This window comes from Chiloscyllium punctatum, chromosome 3 (genome assembly GCF_047496795.1).
Source record: "Chiloscyllium punctatum isolate Juve2018m chromosome 3, sChiPun1.3, whole genome shotgun sequence".
Taxonomy (NCBI): domain Eukaryota; kingdom Metazoa; phylum Chordata; class Chondrichthyes; order Orectolobiformes; family Hemiscylliidae; genus Chiloscyllium; species Chiloscyllium punctatum.
The window spans coordinates 124,085,926-124,107,837 of NC_092741.1; the positions used below are offsets into that span (position 1 = coordinate 124,085,926).

General features: G+C 41.1%; 1 protein-coding gene across 1 annotated transcript in view; it reads right to left on the minus strand.

Annotated features, from left to right (window-relative positions):
* Nucleotides 1–20,815, minus strand: part of gfral (GDNF family receptor alpha like) — a 64,465-nt gene extending 43,650 nt beyond the window's left edge. Inside the window, exons 1-4 of the mRNA XM_072549769.1 lie at nt 20,771–20,815; nt 8,403–8,555; nt 7,393–7,800; nt 7,204–7,275 (exon numbers count right to left, since the gene is read on the minus strand). Of these exons, the coding sequence (XP_072405870.1) occupies nt 7,204–7,275; nt 7,393–7,800; nt 8,403–8,555; nt 20,771–20,777 (640 nt within the window). The 5' untranslated portion in view covers nt 20,778–20,815. The remainder of the gene's footprint in view (nt 1–7,203; nt 7,276–7,392; nt 7,801–8,402; nt 8,556–20,770) is intronic.
* Nucleotides 20,816–21,912: the final 1,097 nt, after the last annotated feature.

The window sequence follows — 21,912 nt, forward strand, 5'->3', positions numbered from 1 at the left end:
ATTATTTACAATAGAATTACCAGTCACATGGAAAGATGGGTTGATGAGAAAGTGCCAGTATGGATTTCTAATGGGGAAATCATGTTGAACTAAGGTACTGAGTTTTGTTTTGAAGCGATCAATATCTTTTTCAGAAGGAGGAAGATCTGTAGTGAAGTTCCCCAGTGATTGATATTTGAATTTTGCTTTCCCAGATTTATATTAATGATAAAATATTGACAGACAGAGGACAATTTCAAACTTTGTGGATGGTATAAAACTTGGAAGGATTGGGAGAAGAACAGGGTAGAAATCTAAAAGAACAGAGGCAAATGGGTGAAGAGGCAGGGAGCTAGCAGATGAGGTTAAATGTCAGGAAGTGATGTAGTTTGATAGGAAAAACAGAGAAAAACAATACAACTTAAAGATGTACCATACTTAAGGGGGTACAGGAGCAGAGTGATTCATGAGCATAAATCATTGAAGGTGGCAGGACACATGGAGACAACAGTTTACAAAGCATACAGGTTCCTTGGGCCTCATTTAGAGAGGCATATAGTACAACAGCAAGGAAATAATGCTAAACTTAAAGAAGACACTTGTTAGAAGGACTTCTGTGCACATTTCTGGGTGTTGCATTACATGCATTGGAGCAAATGCAAAAGGGATTTGCAAGAATGATATTAGAGATGAGAAACTTACAGCCATATGGATAAATTGGAGAGGTTTAGATTATTCTGGCCAGATGCAGGATAGCTATGAGGAGATCTGATGAAAGTTGTGAAAATCATGAGAGATCTGGATAGCGTAGACAATGGGAAATTGTTCCACACATAAAAAGACTGAGACTGAGAATGAGATGGCAGTGATCTAAAATGATTTACAAAGCTAGCAAACATTATGTGAGAAAAGACTTTTCTACTCCATGAATTATTTGGGTCTGGAAGTGTGATGGAGGCAGTTAAATTAAGGTATTCAAGAAGACACTGGCCGATTATTTAATTATAATGAAAAAGTACAAAGCTATGGGGTTAGAAGCAGGCAAATGGTATGTGCCTATTGAAGAGCCACAGACATATTGGGCTGAATGACCTCCTGGGATTCTGTGAACTATAACTTTAGTGAACATCTGAATAAATAACATTTATAGACATTCTTTTGTCCACAACGTTTGTCCCTATTTTAAGCTGTAGTTTCACTGTGGAGAAAATGTACTGCATCTGCACCAGATCAATCTATCCTTTTGAGCTGCTATGACTAAAACTGAACACAAATCTCAGCAGAATCCAACTAAGGCTCTTTATGACAAAATAAAACTCCCTCCCTCTCGTATTGTAACCCATATATGATAAATGCTGACATTCCAATAACTTCTTCAATTACTTTTTGTGTCTTTGTTCTAGCTTTGTAATTTTTGTACCTGTAAATTAGATTATCTTTGTCCTTCTGCAAGCAAAGGGTTAATAGACTGGCTAAGACCTCAGAGCAGTATTTGTTATGTAGAAATGGGTTGGTACCAATACTTGCAAATGTTGTTGGCACTTGACAATTGCAGTGATACAGCCGAATTAAATAGAATAACTTAAATACAACTATTAAATGCAGCAATAAACAACATATGAAGAATCATCTCTGAGTTGAAATGCGACTTTGGTTTCTGTCTCCACGGATGCTATACAAAACCCTGGTTAGACCCTACTTGGAGCACTGTGAGCAGATCTGTTCACTACACCTTCGGAACGATATATTGTCCTTGGAGGGAGTACAGTGTAGGCTGACAAGAATGATCCTGGACTTCAACAGTTAAGTTATGAGAGATTACAAATGATAATCATTATCATCATTATAATTATGACCATTCTGTAAAAGGGTCACTGGTATCAAAATGTTTGTCTCCACAGATGCTGCCACACATCTGTTGAGTTTTTTTCCAGCAATTTCTATTTTTGTTTCTATAAATTGGGCCTATTTTCTCTAGAATTTGAAAGATTCAGGAGTTATCTGATCACAGTCTTCAAGGTATTAAGAGAAAAAGGCACGGGAGATATAAGTAAACTATTGCCAATGGTTGGAGATTCTTAGGGGCTAACTCTTCGAGTTAGGGCCAGACCATTCAGAAGAGATGTTAGGAAGCACTTCTACACACAAAGGGTAGTAGATGTTTGGAACTCTTATCTACAAATGGCAGTGGATGTTAGGTCAATTGTTAAATTTAAATTTGAGATAGAAAATGCTTTGCTCAGCAAAAGTATATGGGCCAAGAGGTAAGTTCGACCACAGATCTGCCATGATCTTGTTGAATGGTGAAACAAGTTCAAGGGGCTGAATGGTCTACTCCTGTTCCAATGTTGCTGAACCTGCTGAGTTTCACCACACTTTTGGTTTTTATTTCCAATTTCCAGTATCCCCAGAATTTTGATTTTGTTATATGTAGCAAACTGATTGAAACCAGATGGTGAATCACAGTGGGAAGGGAAAAAGTCAAACAGATGACAATTTGGTAATATGTGAACAACAAAGCAATACCCAACTAACCAATCAGAGTCCAGTAATGATTGAGCATGAGCTCTTTCAAAATTATATTTGTTTTAAAAATCCCAGCACGGAAACAGACCCTTCCGTCTAATCAGTCCACACTGAACGTAATCCCAAACTAAACTAGTCCCACCTGCCTGCTCCTGGCCCATATCCCTCCAAATCTTTCCTATTTATATATCCATCTAAATGCCTTTTAAATGTTGTAATTGTACCCATATCCACCAATTCCTCAAGAAGTTCATTTCACATGCAAACCACCCTCTGTGCAAAAAAGGTTGCTTATGTGTTTTTTAAATCTCTCTGCTCTCAACTTAAATTATGCCCCTAGTCTTGAAATTCCCCATCTTATGGAAAAGACAACTACCATTAACTCTATCTATACCTCTCATTATTTGATAAACTTCTATCAGGTCACCTCTCAACCTCCTATGCTGCAGTGAAAAAAAGTCCCAGCCTAACCAGCATTTCTTTATAACTCAAACCTGGTAAATCTCTTCTGAACCCTCTCCAGCTTGATAATATGCTTTCTATAACTGGATGACAGAACTGGCCACAATATCCCAGAAGAGACCTCACCAAAGTCCTGTACAACCTCAACTTAATGTCCCAATTCCTACACTCAAAGGACTGAGCAATGAAGGAAGTGTGCCAAACACCTCTTTAACCATCCTGTCTATATGTGATGCAAACTTTAAAGAATTAAATGCCTATACCCCTAGGTTCCTCTGTTCTACAGTACTACCCAAAGACCTGCCATTAGTTGTATAAGCTGTACCCTTACTTGTATGACTTAAAGAAAAATACCTGGAAATGAAGGCCAGAAAAAAAACCTCTTAAGACTTTGATTATATGACTGAAGAATGAGAACAGTCCAAAACAAGAGGGAAAGAAACTTCACAAAACTATAGAATCAAACCTGAAAGTGACAATAGACTGGAGAGGAAAATACATGATCAGAAGACTTCAACAGTAAGAAGAAATATCCAACTACTTGTCCGAGTTAATCAGGAATGGGCCTGGAGGGACAGCAGCTCCTGTAGAGATCTTACATCACCTAGACCACTTGGTAATGTGGAAGGTCCACATCTAGGCCAAAAACAGGACCTGATACTTGTGTGACAATTAAATTCCAAGGACACAGTATCCAAGAACATGGCATCACAAAATGGATCCAAAGAAGGTAAGAACTATCAATGAATTTCTGGCACCAAAGTATAGAATGGATGCACAATATTTCCCTGGTATGATAACTCAAGTGGGAAAGTTGACCTCCAAATTAGGCAGTATTATATAACAAATGGAATTCCCTACCTCAGAGTGCAGTGGATATCAGGATGCTGAGTAAATTTAAGGAGGAGATGGACAGACTTTTAAATAACAACTTGAAGGGTTATGGGGAGCAGGAAAGCATAGTTAAAGCTAAGATATGATCATGTCAAATAATGGAGTAGGCTTGAGAGGCCTGAATGGCCTACTCCAACTGCTTGTTCTTATTTTCAATTGTTGCACACACCCAGAAAAGCATCCATATTCTTCTTTATCTCTAGTTCCAACATGGTAGCATTGAAAGGCCAGTTCCAGACTGTTTCCCACAAACTGGGCATACTTCAGTTGAACCGCTGTATGATTCCAGAGATGTTTAGGAAGATAGGAGTTGGGAGTAATCTATTAAGCCCTTGAACCTACTTCACCAGTCAGCTAGATCATGGCTGAACTCCCAGCTCTATATCACTTTTCTACACTATCCCCATGTCCCTTAAGGTCTTTAATATATAGAAGTATATCAATCTCTGACTTCTACATACTCAATGACTGAGCCTCTGCAACCCTGTGGCGTAGAGAATTCCAAAGAGTTGCTACACTCTGAGTGAGCAAATTCCTACTCCGCTCTGTCTTAAATGGTCTATTCCTTACTTTGAGATAGGGTTCCCTGATTCAAGACACAGACCCTCACCATGCCAGGGGAGACATCCTTTCTGTACCTACCCTATTAAGCCCTGTAAAAAGTTGATGTGTTTAGATGAAACCATCACTCATTCTTGTAAACTCTAGAGATTACAGGATCTCCAATGCATCCTGATAGGCCAATCCCATCATCAGGCATCATAAGGAAACCATTTCGTCCATTACACATACACAGACTTTTTTAAAAGTTACTCAAATAGTCCCCACTCCTCAGCTCTTGCCACATATTCCTACATATTTTCTCAATTAGAGCCAAGAAGGCTTTCTTCCAGCAAAATGCAAGGTTAGCATCAGTGTAAGATGGTTTTTGCTTTGTACCAATGCACAACTGGCCATGTAAATCTGGAGTCAGGGTCAATCTGACTCTGAGGAGCATCCCAGTGAAACACCCTGGAGAGAGCCTGCATGGAGTATAAATTCAGTGCAGTGTAAAACCTGGCGTACAAAATGCTAATGGGGTCTATGGATCCATTTCCACTTTCTGAGCATTAAAATTTTAATGCCTGTAAGAGTGGACTCTGCACTGTCCTTTATCTCAACAGCACACAATCTTCTCCTGGGCAAAATAGTTAAAGTTACAGCCAGCCAGCAGCTGGGCAACATAAACACAGTTCTGCCTGGCTGGAGCCTGAACTATAGCCTCACAGTTTTGAGCGGTAATTGCAGTGTTCATTTACTCGATGGGTGCAATTTAACAAGGATCAGATGCACCTTCAAACCTGCCATGCTGGAAATTGAACGTAAAATACCAATGCACAAAATAAAAATTAATCACTTGTAGAAATTTGCAAGTCCGGAAGTGATAAAATGGTTAAATTCATCCTGCTTTTTCAAACAACTTGCTAGACAAGCCCTCTGTGTCTCTCAGTTTTGTATGCCAGGTTTAATCTCCAATGTTATGTGTGTGAAGGGTTTACTTGTTTACTGTCACCAGGATTACCAGAGGATTTGTAGCATTTAACCACTGTGGAAAACAATTTCTCATACTTAATACACATGAGCTACTTGCACCCTTTTCTAATTATTGTCATTTTTTTTCAATTGGTGTTCTAAGTGATGCTGTATTAAACAGCTTCCATCTTTGATTAATGAAAGTATCATTCAAAAAGGACAAATTTTGGAGCTCATTATACTGAAATTATTTTTAAAACCCTGTAGGATTGCTACATTGAGCTTTAGCTATCGCTGCACCAATGTATAATGAACTCAGAAAGGTTGTTTTGAGATTTTTAGTTTGTGACAAGATTTTCAGGTTCAGGGGTAAACTTCAGAAGCCAGAGATGAGCGATTTGGGGTTGTGTTAACTGACTTCTATTTTATGTAAGAACAGCATGGAATAAAGTGGATGTGTTGAATCAACCTTTAACAATTAATATTCTATCATTGATTGAATCCATCATGATACATTCCAAACTCTTGCGTTAGGGTGCAGATGGGATTTATTTTCTGTCAGAGTAGTGGTTTCTGAGGGGAGCTGGTCAGATAGGAGCAGTAGTTGGGTTTGGGATATAGTTAGTTTGGGTGAAGGGGTTGTCAAGGGTTTGGGGATGTAGTCAGATGGTTAAGAGGGGTGGTTGGGAATCAGAGGGGTGTCATTGGGCAGTCAGTGGGTGTCATTGAGAGGGTCAGTTTTGCAGTCATCCAGGACATAGATTAGGTTTTACTCCGTCCGAGTGTTCTTGAGTACCTACTCAGGATAGTTCTGTTGCAGTAAGTCAAGTCTCTGACTCATATCCCGGAAGTGGAGACCTTCTAGGAAGCTCAGCAATACCAGGGGATTGGTCCATTGGAAGTTTAAACATTCCAGGCAACCCTCATGTAGGTGAGTACAGCAAGACTTCCAATGGGACAATATTCCCACCTCACTCTCCAATGATCTGGAGACCAGAAAATTTGGCCCATAGGTTTTTGGATATAATGCTATTCTAACTTTGTTGAATTTACTTTGCGAACATGTAGGATCATTGCAGAATTATTTAATTAGATATTATTGGGTGTTAAAAATATCCTTTGTTTCGGAGAGTGAATGGAACACACTGGTGGAGAAAATCAATCGCTGGCTAAACTGAATGTTATTTACTGATTTGTAACTGTAGTTTTGGAAGCAAATCGAGTTAAAACATTGAATTTTAACTTGGTAGGCAGTTTGACATTTTGACCACATTAAAGTTAAAAGGTGAGCTCCTGACTCTCAGAGGGGTAGTCTCATACCAGCTGGGTTTTAAGCTAAATGCTCAATGACTGCAATCTAGTTTGAAGCCAAGTTCAAAAGGTTCCCAGGCAGTCCACTGATCCATCTGGGAACACTTTAACCCTAATCGTCTGTGCTTTTAATGTTAGCAGAGTGCACTCAGTCCTTCAACTCTCTCTTAATGTTAGAATTTTCCACTGACAGTTGGAAGCTGGTGAACAGAACACTGTATGAAGGTTAAAGTGTGGCGAGGGAGCCAATGATACAATTCTGGGATAGCAGCTGTGTATTGAGTAACGGCTGTCTAGCTGGTCCCTAAAGTTCAGCTGCAAAACAAATGTCTGGAAAAAGATAGCTACATCAGGCAGATTCAGAAACGTAAGCACTTTTGATTCATGTCACCCACAAGCAAAGTAAAATTGTAACTAGTGAGATTTTCCTCTATTCATTCTGCCATATGCAATATTGTATGTTTCAGCGACAATTTCCCGATATCTGCTCCTGATGAGCTAAGGTCGTTTATTTCTTACTTTTGGTATCATATCTGGCAAAAGCAGTAGATTCTGTTGGTGATTTCCTGCTCTCTGTGATGTCACCTGTACCTACAACAGGAACAACAGTGTAAACACGATGTACATAAACATGGTTCAGAAATCAATAGCATGTTCAAAACATAACAACATCCAAGTTAAGTTTAAACTGTTTGAATGTCAACGTACTGTCCTCAACAGAATTACTTTCTTTCCTTCCTTCATCACTGCTTGTATTCAGATTTGTATATGCAATTTGCACGCAAGCGTTGTTGATAAGGCTGGTCCGTATTCTTAGACATTTTAGCCTTTCCTGTCTTGAGCAGGTGCAGTTAGAGAGTTTTGTCTGCTGCAATGCTTGCCACGCAGTCAAACATTCTTGTGCCACAGATGCGATGTTGCAGTTGCCCTTTTTATTCTTGCACATTTTCTTAAACCTTGCATACGCTGGACTGCAACTTGTGGATTTTAGACATTGATTCCTGACTACTGAACAATCATTGTCCTTCTTCAAACGGTTATTAATACTTGTCAGTCTTGAACGATGACTCCAGCTATGGTGTGTTGATGGATTGACAGGAGCTGTTCTGGTGAGCTCTGCATGAAAAGGAGAATAAATACTCAAATGTCAAACACTCTTGAGAAAGTTAACTAAAATATGTTAATAGTAACTTTGTTACACCTATTTAAGGCCATAGCCATAAAGACTGGAAAGTTTAACTTTGATTTTATTTTACTGTTTAAAAGCTACACTCTCGGTCACATTTTTGTGGGATTCTAGGAATTTTGAGGAACAGGAAAAGGACATTTGGTCTGATAAGACAGTCTGTTTTTAGTTAATCTCACCATATACTTTCTCTAAAACAGTTGTCTCCTTTACTGTCTACAATGACCTTTCCTAATAATTTGTTCCATATGTTTATTCATTACTTTTTCTGTGAAACAGTCTTCAGTGAATTCTCTACTTACTCCTAATTTGCAGAGTTTTAAACTGGGGGCTAGATTTTGACCACAGTTACATCTTATATGAAACATTTAACATGCTTTCACTCCATCTCTATATAATTTTTAAGCAAGTGTTATGGTGAGAAAGTCTTACACCTTACATTTCCATTGGTAGTCATTAAAAATGATAGAACATTGGTTGTTTGTAAATTCATTGATACCACCTCATTATACAGCTCCAGGTATTGCATTACCTCCTTGGTTGGTGCACTGGCTTCGGAGAGGTCTCAGAAAGTCACATGATTTGTCTTCGGGGCAATTGCACTCCTTAAATGCAGGGTAACTGTCAGTGAGGTATTGGATGGTTAGATTACAACTGCTGAGATCCTTTATTGTGCAAGCTTCACCTGCAACAAATTAAAAGAATATTATATTTGAATGTATTTGTTGGGATTTGCCAGGGTACAGATGATTTAGTACTGTCTGAATTATCCAAGGAACCATGGTTTAAATTACAGCGATTGGAAATGAAACAAGCTGGCCCATGTTTTCAATTTTTATCATTTCTGTGAAGTTGCCTTCAGAAGAGTCTTCCCATTGAAGCCTCCCTTTGTGGGAAAGGTTCTATGCCTTTCTTATTTTATCGTTTCCTTATTTTTCCATTTATAAACCAAGAACAAACAGCACAGAAGGCTTTGCATTTACCTACACAAACAGAAGTTGCTGGAAAAGCTCAGCAAGTCTGACAGCATCTGGTGACCGGACCCGAAGCGTTAACTCTGATTTCTCTTCACAGACGTCGCCAGACCTGCTGAGCTTTTCCAGCAAATTCTGTTTTTTAGAATAGATTAGATTTAGATTAGATTAGATTACTTACAGTGTGGAAACAGGCCCTTCGGCCCAACAAGTCCACACCGCCCCGCCGAAGCGCAACCCACCCATACCCCTACATCTACCCCTTTACCTAACACTACGGGCAATTTAGCATGGCCAATTCACCTGACCTGCACATCTTTGGACTGTGGGAGGAAACCGGAGCACCCGGAGGAAACCCACGCAGACACGGGGAGAACGTGCAAACTCCACACAGTCAGTCGACTGTTTTGGTTTCTGGTTTACGGCATCCGCAGTTCTTTAGGTTTTAATTGCATTTAACTATTCTACCAGTAACTTAACTCCAGAGAAATCTCATTCTGACAAATTCCAAGACACTGCAAATGTAATTCACCTTTACAGCAACTCATTTCAGTAATATCTAAGGTTCGCCATCTATTGTTGCAGTTTTTTAGCTGGTGTGGGATTGTAATTATCAAGTTTGCTTGATTGAATTGCATGCCTCTTCACATACAGTCAGAGACTATGCAGCACAAATAGAGAGAAGAGGAAATTTCAGTGGACTAGTAATCCAAAGTACAAGACTACTTCTTTACCGACACTGGTTCATATCCTATCATGACAACTGGTGGGATTAAAATTCCACTTAGGGTAGCATAGTGGCTCAATGGTTAGCACTGCTGCCTCACAATGCCCCAGATCCTGGTTTGATTCCAGCCTTGGGTGATTGTCTGAATGGAGTTTGCCTGTTCTCCCTGTGGGTTTCCTCCAGGTACTCCAGTTTCCCCCCACAGTGCAAAGATGTATAGGTGAGGTGTATTGGCCATGCTGAAATTGCCCTGTGGTGTCCAGGGATGTGCAGGGTGGGTGGATTAGCCATGGTAAATGTGGGGTTACAGGACTAGGAAGGGGAACTGGGCAGGATGCTCTTTGGAGGGTTGTTGTCATCTCAATGGTCTGAATGGCTTCTTTCTAAGGTGTAGGTATTCTATTCACAGTGGTGTTCTTTATAATTAATGGATTGACACATCCATTCCTCTCCCATTTTTGATTATTTTATTCCACTTTCAATCTTCTACATTTCACAAGGTTGCCCAGTTGACCAAATTGTTCTTCCTGGCAATTCTATGGATCTGCTTCTTCTTTTTGGGAACTTATTTGCTCTTGTGGGTTGCTTGGCCAGTGCATGTGTAACACTGTGGCAAAGAGCAGTGTGATTGAGGGGGGGGGGGTCCCTTACTGAGGAATGGCTGGAAGTCTATATCTTCCCATTCTTCTTGGCTGGTGTATTGAATTATCCAAAGACCCTCTCGATACAAATTAGACAGCAACAATACCCGAGGCAAAAGTCAGAGCAGTTCCAGCTCACCCCTTGCTCCTCCAGATGGCCAGCACTAACATGTCAAGGCACATTCCACGGGCAGTGATTGTATGCACTCCCTGTCCACAGACATTGGCGTCTGTAATGTGCCAGCCTCGCTGCATCCTCATGTCACACTTACAAAGCCATGTTCCACTTCATCAGCCTCTCTTTGGAGAGCTCCAGCACTTTTCAGAGTGATGTTACTGCAAGGACACTGTCCCTGCAAGACACAGGTGCCCAACTCATGGATTGGAAGAGGGAGCTCATTTGTTGTCTTTGCGCCTACATGGATGTGACTAGTAGGTCCACCCACATTACTCCCTCAGTCAGAGTTTAAAGGTGACCAGTACCTCTCTCTTGGTTTGTATTTTAGTGCAGATGCAAAACCAAGCAGCTTGTTATGGTTATTGACCACGAGCAGTTAAAGGACTGGACTTATATGCAGCAGTGTGCTACATCAATCTCACACCTGTAGTGTATGTGGCTAATACAGTGCATGTGCAGGAAGCAAATAACCATGTCTCTAAGGGGAGTAGTCTTTAGTCAGGGTCAAAAAGGACAGTCTTTACCCAAAGGGTCCCACTTCCGCTATCAGTCCAGGGACTTGGGTACAGTCAGTTAATTGTTTGGGGCAGTCATGGTCAGAATTATCTCCTTGTAAAGGATGAGGAGCCACATGTTGGACACCTACTGCCCACCTTATCTCTTTTACCCCAATTGCGGGCCTTTTCCTCTTGGAATGAGACAATGAGAATGTTTGACAGTGGCTGGAAGTGGCTGGCACTAGTGATGGTGCAGTTGGTGAATGTGGTTTTGAGTGAGTGAGTAGACAGTGCAAAGACTGTCAAGAGTGTGGCACTGGAAAAGCACAGCAGGTCGGGCAGCATCCGAGGATCAGTAGAATCGACATTTCGGGCACATACCCTTCATCAGGAATGAGGCTTGTGGGCCAGGAGCTGAGAGATAAAAGGGATGGGGTGGGGTTGGGGGGGAAGGTCGATGGGAAAGCGATAGGTGGATGAAGGTGAGGGAGAAGGTGATAGGTCAGAGTGGGGATTGATGTACAGGTCAGGATGGTGGTGCCGAGTTGGAGGGTTAGTGCAGGCTGTGCAGGGTTAGTGGTACAAGGAGCGAGTGAGGGAAGATGTTGCATGCAGTACTGAGAGAAGTAGACCATGATCTTTGGTAGGAAATGTGTGCAGCAGGACAGATAGGGTGAGTGTGAGGGAGTAGTGAGAAGACGGTGCCATTAATCCTGATGGAGTTCTTCCAGATCGTGGATCTTGCAAAGACCCTGTGGCAACCTCCATCCAGGCTGGCAGGGCTGATATAGTGGTCTCTTCACTCTTATGGGAAGAAGATAGCCTTCCATTAGACCACCCTGTGCAGCAGTAACTCCAGGCCCTGTTTGGAAAGCAGGCTACCAATTTCCCTTTGTCAGGCATGACTGGGAAAATGAAAGGAACCATTCAGGGCAGCTTCAGAATGATAGTGTTTGACTTAGTGCATAATTGTGTTTAAAATATGTCAGCAATGCCAGGAATTCTGGGAGTTGCTGACAGAAGTGAGTATCACCATGAGATATGGTGTATTGGTAAAGAGGCGAGTTTGGAACAGCATAAGGAATTTCACTTGACCTCACAAAGACTCAATACAAGCTGCCAAAATTGATATGGAGTGATCTCCAGTCAAATTCAGCCAATGGTCTTTATTTTGTTAATTAATTTATTGTTAGTCTGTCCCTCTATTTCTAACCATCTTTCTTAAAAAATCTTCTCCTCTGCACATCTGCATGATCAATGATCATTTCCTGCATTTGAAGGCTGAAATTAATCTTTGAGGAATTTATTGATGGCAATGTCCATCCATTAAAAGAAGTAAATAAATACAGTTTCCTTTCCTTCTTATTTACATGTTGGGATTATTGCAGAATGCACAAAGTAGAATGAGGGGGACAAAGATGGAAAACAGAGGCACAGAATGTGATGCAGGTAATGCATCAGCATAGATGTATGTTGCTGTCCTCATTATTGCAAGGTTCATTCAGATACCCAGAGTGTAGTCATAGAATAACAAGAACAACACAACAATGAAGTTGTTATCATTGTTACAGGTTACGAGCCTCTCACTGCCACTTATATAAAGAAATCTCAGAAACAACCAAGCAGTCTATTCAAAACCCACTTTGGTCCACCCTCATTCAGGTCTTCCCATTCTTCAAACAACCAGCAAACACAAATGTGAAAGTGAGGAAATTACTGCAAAATATATTGATTTACTGTGCTCACAGCTACAAAACAAGCTCATTTTTTCAGCCCTAAAGGTAATGTTTTGCACATATTCAGCAGAGAAGTCAACCTGCTTTTGTCACATTGACATGCTTTATCCACACTTATAGTTATTGTAGTTTAGCCACACCATCATAAAAGAGTAGTCAGCTTCAATTTCTCACCACAGATGCGAGTGCCAAACTTATCCATACTTTATAACTGGCACAATTATTACACAGGCAATATGGGACTACATTGCAAAGATGAACAAGAATTTCAGATGCAACTACACACAGCAGCCTTCACATAGTGATTGACAAAATGATGACCAGCCACAACCATGCTAGTCAGAAGTGGGTACTGCAGATGCTGGAGATTAGAGTCAAGATTATAGTTGTGCTGGGAAAAGCAGAGCAGGTCGGGTAGTATCCGAGGAGCAGGAAAATCGATGTTTCAGGCAAAAGCCCTTCATCAGCAATGGCCTGACCTGCCGTGCTTTTCCAGCACCACTCTAATCTTGACATCCATGCTGGTGGTTCAATTTTTATTTTCAGTCTGCAAGTCGAGCTCTGTCCTTGCAGAGATTTTTCAAAGACTTGGTGGTCAACTTATACATCATTAGCTATGGCACATATTTCAAGTACTGAACAGAAATGCAACAACATAACCATGCTAAAAACACCCACATGTACAACAATACCATTGTTCTTTTGCTTCACTGTGGTGTAGCCCCTTTGGCTTCAGCAGGCATACAAACAGGCTGCTCGCATCTCTGCTCTGGCCAGTGGGATGTTCTTGGTTGACATCTCCTGTGCTGGAGTAGGCTAAGTCCTCACCAAATCCTGCTCCACTTATTCTTGTGCAGGAGAGGTCATATGTTGGCTATGAATGGACTAAGATGAAGATGGTAACAGCTGAAAGAACAGAATACCTACTTTCAAGTCCCCTCCCCCACATCGCCCCCTTATGATCCAGCTGACCTCCTATTGCTCGTGCTATGCTGGAGAAACATTTTCTAAAATGGGGCCTGAAGTATCAAGCCGAGGCTACCATACACAGTAGTCATGGTAGTCTCCATGTGCAAGCTGCTTCCAAAGGTCCAATGGCTCTCGCTCAATTGCAGCAGTTGATTGTCAATGCCGGTCGTCACTCTATCAGCTCAGGAGATCTCCACAATGGCCAGTAACTTTATTCCACCATGATTCCAGGGAGCTCTTCTGGTTTCACTGCAAGAGTGGACAGTGAGCTAGGAATACTTGTGGAGTGAGGACTGATGTGTTGCAATAGGCTTGAGAAGACAAAGAGAGGGTGTCAAGTCATATACATATCAGGGAGTAGGGCAATGCTCCCATTTCTCCTGTCATACTTAATAAGATCATGGAAATACTTCCTGCATTGGATTCAGGAGTGTGTGTCAATGTGTTTCGACTGCTAATTGCTCCAACCAAGAGTTTCTTTATGTCAGCAGCTGTTACTGGGAAACAGTCTCTCCCAACAGGACCACATAGCACTTAGCTGTACATCCAAAGAGATGTTGGGGAAAGGAGCTTGGTCTTTACCCATGATGACTCCAGTCCAGTTATTTCACTGTCCATGACAATGCCAAGTGCTTCACTGCAATTATTTTAAATACCGGTGTTAAGATCTCACCGGGTGGTCATTGTCATGCTCACTGATGTTGATTGGACAGGAAACTTGGAAATTAAATTTGAAAGGATGGTTAAAATGTAGTCTGTCTGCAGTGACAGTCTACATGCTCTATAATCAGTCATTAATCAAAAAAGAGGTGCGTTATTCCATATCCTTCTCTTGTCATATTCTAATCAGCAATCTAAACATTGACATCAAACAGACCTCTCGGTAACAGGCAGCCCGAGATCACCAAACTGCAACCATTTGGTTTGGAGATTTATCCTAAAATTTATTGTAGAGAAACAAAAGCACATATATCAATTATCCACTATGTAAATGTGAAATTAGGTCAGAAATATTCCAGTGTATTATTCTCCATTAACTCACTCATCCACATTATACTCATTGACATAACACTCTGCACAACAGCTGAAATTACATCCAATGATGTGATACCATCAAATGTAATACACACTGACTACACTGACCAATATTACACCCACTGATGGTACACACACCAAAGTAATTGCCAACATTCCTTCACCAATATCATACTTACATTCACTGACATCACACTGACCCTGACATTCACTACACTCACCGACGTTGGTGTTAATGCTGTAACAGCTGTTTATACCAATCTGCCGGAAGACACATCTCCAGCAGCAACGAAGACCCCAGGTATCAGCATCCATCAGTAAGGATGTGCACATAAGGTGTCATGTAACTTCAAGTCTGCCTCCTCTTTGAGATTTTCAAGTAAATTGAACCTATGCTTCTTACCAGTGCTGTGTGAAAGTAGCAATTCTGTATTCAAAAGATTACAACATGGTTATTAGCCAAGATTTTTCCTCAAATAAACAAGGCAGTGATGCAAACTTGAAAACTACAGAAAAAGAAAGCTCAGACAAAATGTGAAGCAGTGGGAAAGTTATATTTCCATGAGGAGAACTCCAGGAAAACAAAATCCCTGCATAAACCATGCTGGTTAATTCATGAGGATTGTGCTAGTCAGATTGGTGATCTGTGTTAATGATTCCAAGTGTAACTACAGCAGCTGCAGGGTTGTTGAGACAATAATATGTGCCATTCCACACAAAAAAATCAAGTACACAAAACAGAAAAGCATGAGGCACAGTCAAGAGCAGTTCACAAAAGAATAAAAAGGCAAAAGAAGCACAACTGAAACATTGCTGAATCTCCACATGGCGTAACCATATGATGTTGCTACAACAAAACCTCTACACATTATAAAAGATAGGGAGTATTAGCAAGATGACGACCAAGGCGCTGTTAGAATTGCCCTTTGACTACTTGGTCTTCCTTTATGAAATGAGCTGACTTGGCTGAACACTGATCTGCTTTAGTGGATCAAGGGAGGAAGACGGGTTGAGAGGAGGGGGGGTCATAGAGTCATAGAGATGTACAGCATGGAAACAGACTCTATGGTCCAACTCGTCTGCGCCGACCAAATATCCCAACCCAATCTAGTTCCACCTGCCAGCACCCGGCCCATATCCCTCCAAACCCTTCCTATTCATATACCCATCCAAATGCCTCTTAAAGGTTGCAATTATACCAGCTTCCACCACTTCCTCTAGCAGCTCATTCCATACACATACCACCCTCTGAGTGAAAAAGTTGTCCCTTAGGTCCCTTTTATATCTTCCCCCTCTCACTCTAAACCTATGCCCTCTACTTCAGGACTTCCTGACCCCAGGGAAAAGACTTTGTCTATTTATCCTATCTATCCCCCTCATAATTTTGTAAACCTCTATAAGGTCACCCCTCAGCCTCCGACGTTCCAGGGAAAACATCCCCAGCCTGTTCAACCTCTCCCTATAGCTCAAATCCTCCAACCCTGGCAACATCCTTGTAAATCTTTTCTGAACCCTTTCAATTTCACAACATCTTTCCGATAGGAAGGAGACCAGAATTGCATGCAATATTCCAACAATGGCCTAACCAATGTCCTGTACAGCCGCAACATGACCTCTCAACTCCTGTACTCAATACTCTGACCAATAAAGGAAAGCATACCAAACGCCTTCTTCACTATTCTATCTACCTACAACTCCACTTTCAAGGAGCTATGAACCTTCACTCCAAGGTCTCTTTGTTCAGCAACACTTCCTAGGACCTTACCATTAAGTGTATAAGTCCTGCTAAGATTTGCTTTCCCAAAATGCAGCATTTATCTGAATTAAACTCCATCTGCCACTTCTCAGCCCATTGGCCCATCTGGTCCAGATCCTGTTGTAATCTGAGGTAACCCTCTTCGCTGTCCACTACACCTCCAATTTTGGTGTCATCTGCAAACTTACTAACTGTACCTCTTATGCTCGTGTCCAAATCATTTATGTAAATGACAAAAAGTAGAGGACCCAGCACCGATCCTTGTGGCACTCCACTGGTCATAGGCCTCCAGTCTGAAAAACAACCCTCCACCATCACCCTCTGTCTTCTACCTTTGAGCCAGTTCTGTATCCAAATGCTAGTTCTCCCTGTATTCAATGAGATCTAACCTTGCTAATCAGTCTCCCATGGGGAACCTTGTCAAACGCCTTACTGAAGTCCATATAGAGCACATCTACTGCTCTGCCCTCATCAAACGTCTTTGTTACTTTTTCAAAAAACTCAATCAAGTTTGTGAGACATGATTTCCCATGCACAAAGCCATGTTGACTATCCCTAATCAGACCTTTCCTTTCCAAATACATGTACATCCTGTCCCTCAGGATTTCCTCCAACAACTTGCCCACCACCGACATCAGCCTCACTGGTCTATAGTTCCCTGGTTTGTCTTTATCGCCCTTCTTCAACAGTGGCACCATGTTTGCCAACCTCCAGTCTGATCAGGTCCTGGGGATTTATCCGCCTTTATGCATTTCAAGACATCCAGCACTTCTTCCTCTTGTAATTTGGACATTTCCCAAGGTGTCATCATCTGTTTTGCTACTTTCTATGTCTTCCATATCCTTTTCCACAGTAAATACTGATGCAAAATACTTGTTTAGTATCTGTGGCTCCACACAAAGGCTGCTTTGCTGATCTTTGAAAGGCCCTATTCTCTCCCTAGTTACCCTTTTGTCCTTAACGTATTTGTAAAAACCCTTTGGATTCTCCTTAATTCTATTTGCTAAAGCTATTTCATGTCCCCTTTTTGCCCTCCTGATTTCACTCTTAAGTATATTCCTACTGCCTTTATACTCTTCTAAGGATTCACTCGATATATCCTGTCTATACCTTAGATATGCTTCCTTCATTTTCTTAACCAAACCCTCAATTTCTTTAGTCGATCCAGCATTCCCTATACCTACCAGCCTTTCCTTACACCCTAACAGGAATATACTTTCTCTGGATTCGCATTATCTCATTTCTGAAGGCTTCCCATTCTTCAGCTGTCCCTTTATATCTGCCCCCAATCAGCTTTTGAAAGTTCTTGCCTAATACCTTCAAAATTGGCCTTTCTCCAATTTAGAACTTCAACTTTTAGATCTGGTCTACCCTTTTCCATGATTATTTTAAATCTAACAGAATTATGGTCGCTGGGCCCAAAGTGCTCCCCCACTGACACCTCAGTCACCTACCCTGCCTTATTTCCCAAGAGTAGGTCAAGTTTGCACTTTCTCTAGTTGGTACATCCACATACTGAATCAGAAACATTTCTTGTACACACTTAACAAATTCCTGTCCACCTAAACCCTTCACACTATGGCAGTCCCAGTCTATGTGTGGAAAGTTAAAATCCCCTACCGTAACCACCCATTCACTTTCAGCTGACATCACATTATTTCAGCTATCTGCTTCACTCTCTTGTTCAGCTCCAGTGTGATTATGGGTGGAATATTCATGGCATCTCTTCCTTTAGTCAAGATGCCTGCTTGTATGTCACAATTCTTCTCCACATTATTGCAGTAAGAGCTTTGTTTTCGTCAGTTGGTCACAGGACAACCCAGCACACTGTTGTGCCTGCTGCTTTTAGGTGGTTAGCTTACCGGTGGTCCCGAGTATTAGGTTTGCACATCATTCTAAGGTATGTCCATTATACACTGCTCATCATCCATCCAAGAATTCAATTCAAAGAGCAGTCATTATGCTGGACCACAATGTTCCATATTGTGGTCATGTACAAGTGTGATGCTGTTAGGAGCTCACAAAATCTCATGGATTTATACCTTTAAGGAGCCAGATCTGTACTTTATCAGTTGCATTGAGCACAGTGATGTGGCACAATACAGAGTTCAGTATGTCCTCACAGTGGAGAGCAGGTTTTGCGATCAAAAGTACTGAGTGGTAGTCACTGCCATTATAAACACCGACAGATGTGTCCATGATAAGGAGCTTGGTGAAGGATGAAGTCAAACAGTTCCATTATTACATATTGTTCCCCTTACCATCTGGTTGATACATCCTTCAGTAAATGAGCAAGTTTGAGTGCTAATTTAGTACAACAGAGACTTCCTCTTGATCCGTTTAAAATATAAACCCACAGATTAGCAAGCAGTGATGAATGGAATTTGGCTATTTTATCACAAGGCCCAATACTGTTGAGGCTGATACTTTTTTCCCACCCACATCAGTGGACATTACAACCCTAAGTGTTATAGAACATAGAGCGTTACAGTGCAGAACAGGCCCTTCGGCCCTCGATGTTGTGCCGACCTGTGAAATTAATCTGATGCCCATCTAACCTACACCATTCCATTAATATCCGTATGTATGTCAAATGCCCATTTAAATGCCCTTAATGTCGGCGAGTCACACTAGTGCTGCAGGCAGGCTGTTCCAAACGCTCCTCCTACTCTCTGAGTAAAGAAACTACCCCTGATGTCTGTCCTAAATCTATCACCCTTCAATTTAAAGGTATGTCTCCTCATGTTAGCCTTCACCATCTGAGGTAAAAGGCTCTTACTGTCCACCCTATCTAACCCTCTGATTATTGTTCTTTATGTTCTTTAGACAGAAACCAGCAAACGCAAGGCAAACTGCGGAGCAATCCTGGAAATACTTAGATTGCATCTCAGGAAACATTCACCAGCTTCTGCATAGCCACGGAAGGGGTAACCCAGCCCAACACAACAACATAGAAACTAGGAACAGGAGTAGACCATTCAGCCCTTTCTGACTGTACTGGCATTCAATATGATCGTGGCTGATCCTCTATCTCAATACCATATTCCTGTGTCTCTCCATACCTGCTGATGCCTTCAAAATCTAAAAGCTGATTTACCTCCTTCTCAAATACACTCAGTGCTTTCACTTCCGCAGCCTTTTGTGGTACAGAATTCCACAGATTCACTATCCTTTTAGTGACGAAACTGCTACAAATCAGGTTTCTGATGAAAAAATGCTAAAGTTTCAATCGGAAGCAAAAGAAATCCTGAGGAAATTTATAGCACATGCTGTAGTTTGTCACTGAGTGATACATTAACCCACTGAACCATGGAGGGAAGCAGTCAGTTTGTATTACAGAGAGAATGGAGCTAGTACTGAGCCCAGCTCAGGCCATTTCACCAGAGTATTCAAGAATCTTTAGTCAGAGGTGACACCATGAACTCTCTTGACTGGATATAAAAAGAACAGTGTGCTTCTTCCCCTCATTCTCAATTTGATTTTGGATCAGATCTGAAGCTTGCCATTATCCACTTTTGGTCTCCAAAGTCAATAAAAAGGGTAGGTGGAAATATTTACAGCCCTTGGTTACAGCGCCAAGTGCTAATTTAAGCCTTGATAAAGAGTTTTTTTTACAGGTCAATGAGTCAGTACCTCGAGGACATCAATTTAGGAACATCACTAAAAGATCAATGGACAAGTGGAGGCAATTTTCTTTAAGTAGGTAGCTGCTGTAAAGTAGAATTAATCTGTCAAAAAATTACAATGGAATATGTAAACTCTCTTAAAGGGGAAGTAAAATAAATTTAGATAGAAAAAAGGATGAAAGGGCATTATATCAAGGCCAAGGAATGGGGCTAAGTAAACAACTAAACTAAAAATGTTACTATTGGAATACAGAATGATTATTTCTTCTCTGTCTTAAGGTTCCACTGAATGATTTGTAAATTAAACTCATGATATTTTTAATACTCAAGGGTATGGCAATAACTGTAGGCCTATCCAGTGATACCACATCCCTTGAATGAATTTAGAAAGAGCTTTGTAATCTAATTGTATTTCACATTTTAAAGATCGAAAGATGCTCTGGTTCTAATGCCTATGATTCTCCTGATAATTATTAAACCTTGGGCATTGAATTCCATAACTTCCAAAGCCCAATTCCAGTAATAAGTTTGATCATTTGAAAAGAAAAGTCAGCTTTTTGATTTTTGTGTAAATTGATATAATAATGAAAGTTGAAGAGAAGTTGCAGGTTTTTGGAAGAAAGGAAATTGCAATCAGCAGCAATCACAGGCTTTGTAATATAACCCCAACATTAAAAAGACATCTTTAAAACAATATGAGACGGTTTATATCGGAATTTGAGACAAACATGTTATTCATGCAGATTTCATTTTGTAATTACCTGTCATGTTACAGACATCTTCAATTAAGTCCCATACATTTTTACAGCCAGTTGTGTCAGAGATGCACCAAGCCTTCACCTGGAGACAATCAGTGGTCTTGGTACATGTACTAATGGTGATTTGACCCATTAAAATTGCTGCAAGAGAAAATTGTGTGAAGGCGTTATTACCAGTTCGAGCTGATTCCAATCAATTTATAACAACTATTTTCACAAATAATAATTTGCCTTACTGATAAGAATACTGGTATTGACTGGATCTGCTTTTGCCTGAAGCATCGATTTTCCTGCTCCTCGGATGCTGCCTGACCTGCCATGCTTTTCCAGCACCACTCTAATCTAGACTCTTGATCTGTATCATGGCATATTAGGCTGTTTTCTCCCTTTCTACAAAGCTGTCATGTTACAAAGGATTCCTGTCAGCAGGGGTGGAAGCCAGAGATCAATGCAGCAACAAAGCGATGGATAATGGTTAAAAGAGCTGTGACAAAGAGTTGCAGGTGGAGATTTTGTTGGCCTCAGACAATGGAAGAGTAGGTACTCAGACACAGAACGGGGGAGTTGTGAGAACAGCAGCTACGGCCTGGCCCTTTCCAATGGAAGGCTTTTGTATCCTTTACCACTGCTACTCCAGACCGCCTGCTGTTTTTGAACATTAGGTCCTAGGATGTAGACAGTTTCTAGAGGCAATGAGATCAAATGAAAAACCAAACATCACCCACCCTCACCAAAACACCTCCAATAAAATGTGAAATACCATCTCCTCCAGGCCTCAAAAACAACATGATGCCTGGACCCAGTGTAATAATTTATTTATGGGACTGCTGCATTTAACACTTACCAACCCAAATGGCTGAGGGAATGAGGGAGGTCTCCCTCATAGAGAGACCACCCACATCTCCACTGCTGGAAGGTAGGATATTACGCAGGGTGTATCCCGGCAGCAGATGAAGGTGAGGAAGTGAAGGGTGTGCAGCAGCTGCCCAGATCAGAAATCCCTCCACACTGTTTTAAATGACAATTTCTTCGAAACAATTCAGCTTTGTATTATGCAGGGTCCCAAGGGAGAGTTTGATCTGCAGGACAAACATCAGCTCATCTGGGAACAGAACCCATGCTAAGCCTCCTCAATAATAAAAACG